The sequence below is a fragment of the Camellia sinensis genome, chromosome 15, assembly GCF_055761805.1.
Source record: "Camellia sinensis isolate YWXY chromosome 15, ASM5576180v1, whole genome shotgun sequence".
Lineage (NCBI taxonomy): Eukaryota > Viridiplantae > Streptophyta > Magnoliopsida > Ericales > Theaceae > Camellia > Camellia sinensis.
In genome coordinates, this window is record NC_138975.1 from 12,746,927 (window position 1) to 12,755,332 (window position 8,406).

The following is an 8,406-nucleotide window of genomic DNA, read 5'->3' on the forward strand; positions in this document are numbered from 1 at the left end:
ATTAGGAGCATAAATATTTAAAATAGCACAATTAAATTGGTTAAAGATGGTACCTGATAATAAGATGAATCTTCTATTGCTACAACATTCTGTTAGTTGGAAGACATCTGGGTCCCATATGCACAGTAATCCCCCAGCCGAGCCTACAGCATCCACCACCATAAACTCCATTTTGTCTCGGACCCACACAGATCTAACTTTGTCCTCTGTTAATTCTGCCTTTTTAGTTTCTTGTAGCAACACAATATCTATATTCCTCTCCTTCAGGAGCTTCTTAACTTTGCCTCTTTTCTCCTTCCTCCCCAACCCTCTAACATTCCATGAAAGAATCTTCATAAATAACCATGAGAGCTCTAATACATTCCCCCAGCTGGTGTCCATCAGACCCCATCTCTCACCCCCCCTTCAATTTGTTCCTTGTCCTTCAATTCAAGGTTCACAATCTTCTCCAACACAGCAGCTCGCTTACCATTGAATTGCACACCAAGAGCTTCCCCCATCTTGAGAGTTTCTTCAGCTTCGTTGAGGGCGAACCTCCCCTTAACAGTTCCACCCTCTAATGATGCAGATGAGGACCTTGCCGCCACTGCTGCCCGCCATACTGCAGCCCTGGGCATTGCTCTACTGGTTGAAGCCCCTTTGCTCCCATACTTCCTTAACAGGTCGAAGGACTTTTTCCCCAGAAATGTCAATTTTTAATAAGTAATGCTAGAGATCCCAAATGTTTTACCAAATGTCTCACTTGGGTGTGGGATAGTATGGGTCCCACACCATGTGAGTCATTTGGTAAAACATTTAGGATCCCTAGTATTTTTCATTTTTAATTTGTCACATACTCAATTATGTGAGACTCTTCTTCCTTGCCATAGAGTGTATTTGATGGTCTCAAATGTGAGTATCTAACATTACTCTTTGAAATACGGGATGTATGTTGTATCATATCATTCTCAAGTTTATTTACTTATTTGTTTATTTTTTTGAATTCAGGATCATTCTCAAAGTTGATATATATATATATATATATATATATATATATATGTATATATATATTAATTAATGTTTTGAAATTAAAATATAATAATAATAATTTGATAAAAATACACCTGACAAATTGGGTATTAAGTGACAAATATTACTTTCCTTCATTGAAAGATTACATTACATCCCTTCAATACAAAGGTTGGGTCTAATTTTTAGTACATTCAATACTCAAAAGGCAACTTTTGAGATTCAAATTCAAAATTGTTTTGTAACAGTTAGAATCAAATTTTGCGTTGTTTAGTGTTTCTTAATTATTTAAGCACATCTTTAATGTATTGGGATGAAACTCTAAGTAGTTAGCCAAGAATTAAAGATTTGGGAACAAAATTTAAAATCTTGAGTTATTTTAAGAGGCTTTTGAAGATTTGTCTAATCATTAATTTCAGAATTATAAAATTACGTATAATTAGATGGATTAAAATAGATCCTTACTAAGTGTAATTGTCCTCTGAAACGGTACCTTTTTCTTGTTTTGGGGGGGGGGGGGGATGAGACTAATTATTGTTTATTTTATTTTAGCATTGCAGACAAAAATGTATATATGAGACTTCCATCATAACGAAATTAGGAAAGGACAACACATCTACTAAACAAAATGTAAATAAGTGCACATTAGATTAATTCTACATGTGAGGGATTTTATAACAAAACAAATGACGAATCGCATAGTACATGTAATCAAATATTAAAACCTTTGTGTCTATCATAATAAGGGCTAACACAAAACAAACAAGGAGCTCAAAAAAAATCAGAAAAGTGGCTAAGAAGGCTCCTAGTTCACCTTCAAGAATATAGCCCTGGGCAAATGCAGTGGCAGAAAAGCCTGTGGAGTAGATAATTGTAATGCAAGAAATAATGGTTTTCAGTGGTATCGCCATATGAAAATCATTGGTGTCAAACCGCGATAGCTGAATCAACATCAGAGTTGCCAAGGAGAGAAAAGCGAAGAAAAGAGCTAATCCAATGTACACCATGAAGAACTGTATTTCCTGCCGATTGCTTTTGAGAAGCATGGGTATGCCGGTGTTTTGATCAAAGCCTCCAGGGAGAGTAAAGAGAGCTGCGAAATTGATTGTGCCGATAAGAATAGCCACAATTATTAAGTTGTCACTCACGTGTTTGGCGGCTTTCTCAGCTTCTTCTCGTAGAGCTGCGTGATTTTCTTCGAATAGTTCCTCTGCTGCCTTTCCATCAAAGTTTCGAAGATGCCATAAATGTGGATATGAGTCGTGTTTTACGCGCTGTTGGAACACAACACAAATTCAAATGATTTAATTAGAATCCTCAATTAATGTTTAATGTTGTTATTCTAAAAGCAAGAGCAGTGATTGGTACCTTAAACCATAGCACATCCCAACTCATCTGGTTAACTACTCCAACACTTCCTCGCTTCGCTCCAACATGAAAATCAGTGTTCCATCGACCATCAACATCATCTACAAATTGATTTCTTGCTAGTCCAGGAGGAGACCTAGTAGGATTTCCCACGCACGTCGCCAGATGCAAGATAGTGTTTCCTCGGAAATCAATATCTGCTAACATCCTGTCCTTGTAAGCAACAAAATTCATCAAGTAATCATAGATAAATCTATGCTTTTGCTCTACTGATATGTGTAGTATGTTCCTCCCATTCTCATCAAACGAATCTGCAGCTTCTGGATATTTGTTTAGGATTGCCATTACCACCTCAAGTATGCCGAGCCTCGTTGCCTGTAAAAGTGGGTCTAGTGCCCTATTCCTCCTTCCAATTGAGCTTGCTTCAGAATCTGTATGAATATAATGACTCCAATCTTCTTTTTCGATCAATTTATTTGCCAGCATCAAGGCAAGTACATGCTTTTGTTTGGCATGATCAATTTTTTTCAACAAATAAAAACCTGACAAAAGTGAGAAATTTTAAGCATGGTGGAAGAAAACCATAATGTGAAATATAATTCAAATCCTATATTAGAAAGGACACAATAATTTTCAAACTCAAATTTGCTCATAGTTAGCTTGAGGGATGGAGGTCCAATACTATAGAGAAGTCTGGTTTTTTGTTTTGTTTTTGTTTTTTATTTTTATTTTTTTAAAGAAAAAAAAAATATCCATTTAAAAAAAAAAGAAGGGTATGATGTAGATTTAAACTTCAGGTGTAGGTCATACCACAATAAATATGATCCATGTATATTTTATTTTTAAGGTGCTTTTTTGTATTGATATTCAAAAAAAAAAAAAAAAAAAAAAAAGGTGATCAGGTAGTCTGGCTTCTCTACATTTTTGGAGGTAAATTACAACTTTTCCACCCTCAAATTTTTACTCAAATTTTACTTTGATCTATCATCTTTTAATTGTAGCAATTAAACTATGAAACATCGACACTTCAAAACAAGTGTCATATCCGTGTCAGATACACAGGCACTTCGGGAACACACGGACACTTCAGGGACACGTATAGGACACACTATATGGTGTGTCTCCTTATTTAATTAATTTATTTTCAGAAGACACGCCGGGGACACTTCGGGAATACACTAAGGACATGTCAAGTTGTCTTCTTTTTTTTTCATTTTATTTAGTGTTTTTGATGTTGAATGTTTATTATTATTATTATTGTTAGATTTAAATACATAATAGATCATCCATAAAATATATACATATATATATATATATAAACTATAAGTATTAATTTAAAAGTATTTAAAAAAAATAGAATTAGAATTAGAATTAATATTTGTTAACATTGATTGTTTATGGATGTAATATAAATCTAAATAGCAAATAAAAATATATTTTATACCCATATTCCAGCCATGTTCGTGTCCCTATTTTTTTTAAATTATTGTGTCTTATGTCTAAATCCATATCCGTATCCGCATGTATGTCTGTGTCCATACATCTTAACAATAAAGTCTTCAAATTTTAACCTATATTTCAATGTTGCTCTCCCATCATCCTAGCTTTCAAAGGTAGTAAGAGTTGAAATGTGAGAGATGAAAATGAAAGTTGAGCAAAAGTTAGAAGGCAAAAAGTGTAATTTTTTCCTCTTTAATGCTCCTAAAAATGTAAAAAAATCAAAGGTAAAAAATGTAAATTCTCTCTCTTTTGATAAATTGAAGGGAAATAAGGTAATTCAAATCCGTAACCTCCTAATAAAATGCACCCTTTTCTTCATTTATATATATATTATTGATTGTATACAATTCAAATAAATAAAAATAAAATAAAATATTTATTATATACTATATGTCACTCAAGTAGTTATTACTTAAAGTTAAAGTCTTAAATTCATGTCTCACTCTCTTCTCTATCCATTTTTTTTAATAGAGAAATTGACACTTATCATAAAGACAGAAAATGACTTCAAGACATTACCAGAAATAATATAGTATGGATAGTTTGTTTTATACATCTAATCAATAATTTGAATTTTTTTAATGATTTAAAAGGAGAAGAAGATGAGCACCTAGGATTGTTTTGGTGAAAGAAGGCCTTTCTAATTTGGACATAACAACTCCATTATTGCTTGGATCCTCTACATTGCCAGCCGCTGGTAACTCTAAAGCTGTCTCCACATACATTGTTGGAATATCTGCTCAACCTCACAATTAGCAATTCATTAAAAAAAATTCACCAAAGCAAAAACAAATTTCTACCCTTCATCTCTTTAGGTAAAAAATATTTTTTAACGGTAAATATTTTTTACAAAATTTTTTTGAAAAAATATTTTTTATATTTAGTGATGCTCACTGCAATAAATAAGAAAATGTCGCTAATAAATGCAAAGACAAAATAATTTGGTCCAACAAATGTTTATTTTTAAGACAAATTTTGATTCCAAAAGGGAAGCAATTCATCACTAAATATCTGATTTTGTCACTAAAAATACACATTTTTTGCAACAAAAAATTTCGTATTTTGTCTAAATTTTTGTCTCTAAAACCATAGTGGTGGTGGTGGGATGAAGGTAGAGTTGGAGGTGGTAGTGTGGTGGTGGGATGGCAGTTGTGGCAATGGCGACGAATATGGTGGCGGTGGCCATGGTGATGGTGGTGTGGTGGTGAAGGTGATATTGACAGTGATAAGGTGATGATATTAATAAGATTTTAAGTTGAAACATGTTTTTCATCTTTTAAAAGTGAAAAGTATTTTCTATCCAAATAAATTTTTATTTTTCATTGTACTGCCAAACCTCAAAATGCAAAAAATATTTTCCCCAAACAAACATAACACTAGTTAAAAACTAGATCATCATTCTATAACTACTTTAATATATAACTTTTCTACAAGCTCAGACAGATAAAAAAAAATGTAATAATATATTTTAACAGACCCAACAAAAGATGAGAAAAGTTAAATTCAAAAAAGATGAAAAAATTTAATCCTTGAAAAAAAGTTTTTTCAATTTGAATAATTTAATCCTTACATTTTGAGTCGAGTTTCAATTCGGTATTTCCACTCAAAATTAACGATTTTAAAGCACTTGTCAACCTCATAAATTGCATATGTAGAAAACTGTAATGAAATTTTAACAAAATAATCAAATTGAAACTAGACTTAAAAGTGTAAAAATTAAATTATTTAAATTAAAATAATTAGAATCAAAGTAAAATTTGAATCAAATTATAAGAGTGAAAACTATAATTTACCCAAATAAAAATCATCACAATGTTGAAAAATGAGAATCCATGCTCCATGATTGGTTCATCTGAGGGGCGGAAAATTTAGAAGTGGAAATCTTTATCAATTTACATTTTCATTATTCATTTATTTTTATTATAAAAATGGAATTGGAAGAACTTTTTAAAAGCATATTAAAAAAAATTAATGTTTTAACTAAATTGCAGGTATAATGGTGTATATACTTACAAAAATAGATTATAGCTTCAACAATCTGCCAAGGAATGAAGGGTGTCCTGCTTAGATCATATAGTACATATGATGATCTGCTTCTGAAAGAAGTTGGTTTTGTCACCAACAAATTCAATGCTGTCATACCCTTTTCATCATGTTGCCGAGCAAGGTTTGGATATGATTCCAATATCCTCATTGCCAAATCTATTTCACAAAAAACATACATTTAAAAAAAAAAATTAAAAAAAAAACTTCAACTAAGTCAATTTTCTTTTACATGTCCTCCACATTTCTTAATTTCAAATTAAACAAAACTAAGTTTTGTATCTCAATTAAGTGAGATCGATTAGTATGTAATAGAGTTCATCACTTTATATTAATGTTTGAAAATGATTACTATGTGACATGCCAACATGATGTTAGCATCGAATAATTTTTCTACACGACAGATTTTGTATCTATTGAAGTCTAACCCAATCATTACATCAAGTTTATATAATCATTCTAAAAGTTTATATAATCATCACAAACCCACCTCCAAACTGAAGCTCATAGGGTCAATTGTACTCCAATAATGAAATTACATTCATAGACCAACTGTAATTAAAAAGGTTACAAAAAATGACTAAGAAAAGATGTTAGGGCCAGTGGAATTTACCACAAATCATATTTTAATGATTTCAATGTGTATTTTGTCGAATACTTTCTATATATCATCCACAACAAATTTATATCGATCCAATAATCATAATATATTTAAATTATTGTGATTTTACAAAAAGAAAATAAATAAAAATGAAGCGGTTATTTTTAAAAACACAATTAACATTCATTTTTCCTTTAGAAATACAATAAATTGAGTAAGTTATGATAATTAGATCGACGTAATTTTTTGTTTGAATAATATATACAAACTATGCCAACAAAATAAACAATTCAAATCAATAAAATCAAATCTCTAAGTAAGTCCACAGGTTCAAACAGTATAATATAATCTAAATTATGAACGAAAGGGAATTGAGTTGTTTCAAAATATAGGTATTGGAAACATACAGTAACGTTCTCCCTCAACGGCCGCATGGAGAATGGTACGACCATCACGTCTCCTTGTCAAGCAATCGCTACCAAAATTCTCCAAAACTTGAAAAACTTCCCTCTTCCCATACGCAGCAGCAAGGTACAGAGGCGTCTCGTTCGACTCATTCCGCTCCATTACCAGATCTTGTTTCTTCCTCAACATGATCTCCGCCACGCCCGCCTGCCCAAACCTCGCAGCTTCGTGCAGGGCGGTGTTTCCATTCACATTCTTTTTCATCAGTAATTCGTTAGTCAGAAGCTCCTCTCCAACTAGACTTTCCATGACATCCACATTGCCTTGGATTGCCAAAAGATGGAGAACCGTGTCGCCGCGATTGTCTATTGATATCGCGCCATTGACATTCTCTCTCAGAAAATCACAGAAGAATGAAAACGATTCGGGTGTTTTCTCTGATGCGAATTTGTAAGCTTTGGAGCGGCGGCTTAAACCCGAGCTTTCCATTTTCGCCAACTCTAGTCTCTAATGAAAAATATGTAAGTATATATTGTCTAATGTTTCTTATGTAAGTCTTGTCTAATGTTACTTGGTTCCCGTTTGGAATGAGATGAAAAAAGTTTTTTTTTTTTTTTTTTTTGTGGTAATTGAATAGATAATTGTCAAAAAAAAATAACAATTATTATAATTTAGATATAATATTTTATTTTATTAATTATTTTAATATATCTTTTTTATCTTTATTAGTTATTTTAACTAAAAATTTGCATCTCAGAAAAGAAAAAGCAGAAGGAACGACTAAGAAGAAAAGAATAAATGAATGACGAATATTTTGCTTTCTTTGGTGAAGGAGGCTTCTAGGATGTCACCACCCACCGACTTCCCCGTGTGGTTCGTCTTTGGTACGACTGAGGCGTCCTTCAAAGCACCAAATTTGATACTAGGGACATGCGATGGTATTATATACATCAATTAATATATAAATTAATATATCAATTAGTATCATGTCATTATTCTGACTTCACATATTATACAAATTATAAATATTTAAAATTTCTATAATTATGTTATTTCATCTGTTAATATATTAATTAATACATATAATATTATTCAGTAACATGGCCTAAAAGTGTTGAAACACTTGCCATGTGTGTGCGCTAATCTTGCACATATAAATAAGGAAAAATTATAAATATATTTTTGAAATTTATTTAAAATATAAATTGTCTTTATAATTTTGAAAATTATATCCAATCTCTTCAACTTTTTAATTACATAATAGATTATTCCTTTTATTAATAAATTATTAAGTTAATTAATAATTTTTAATGATGTCAAAAATATATTTAAATTAGCAATTTAAGTAATTTTATTATTGTATAGAAGAAAAGTTAGAAATTTCATTTTTTCTATTAATTATGTTAAATGAAAAATTTTAATAATGGATATTTATAATTTTTAAAACTACAGGACGATCCATATTGTATGCAAATCTCAGA

General features: G+C 31.3%; 1 protein-coding gene across 1 annotated transcript; it reads right to left on the reverse strand.

Annotated features, from left to right (window-relative positions):
• Window positions 1-1,628: 1,628 nt before the first annotated feature.
• Window positions 1,629-7,472, reverse strand: LOC114289653 (uncharacterized). Its single transcript, XM_028233422.2, has 5 exons — window positions 6,928-7,472; window positions 5,890-6,078; window positions 4,487-4,612; window positions 2,377-2,918; window positions 1,629-2,282 (listed from the first exon to the last, which is right to left on the reverse strand). The coding sequence occupies exons 1-5, from the start codon at window positions 7,412-7,414 to the stop codon at window positions 1,665-1,667; spliced, it is 1,962 nt and encodes a 653-aa protein (XP_028089223.2). The 5' UTR covers window positions 7,415-7,472; the 3' UTR covers window positions 1,629-1,664.
• Between the last annotated feature and the right edge of the window lie 934 nt (window positions 7,473-8,406).

Bases quoted from the DNA above. Each gene is read 5' to 3' on its own strand.
- LOC114289653 (XM_028233422.2), bottom strand. From the start codon at position 7,414: ATGGAAAGCTCGGGTTTAAGCCGCCGCTCCAAAGCTTACAAATTCGCA. The intron at 4,613-5,889 runs GTAAGTATATAC...GAGGTTGAGCAG, and splicing joins TGAAGCTATAATCTATTTTT to ATATTCCAACAATGTATGTG. The intron at 2,919-4,486 runs GTGCTCATCTTC...CACTTTTGTCAG, and splicing joins TTTCACCAAAACAATCCTAG to GTTTTTATTTGTTGAAAAAA.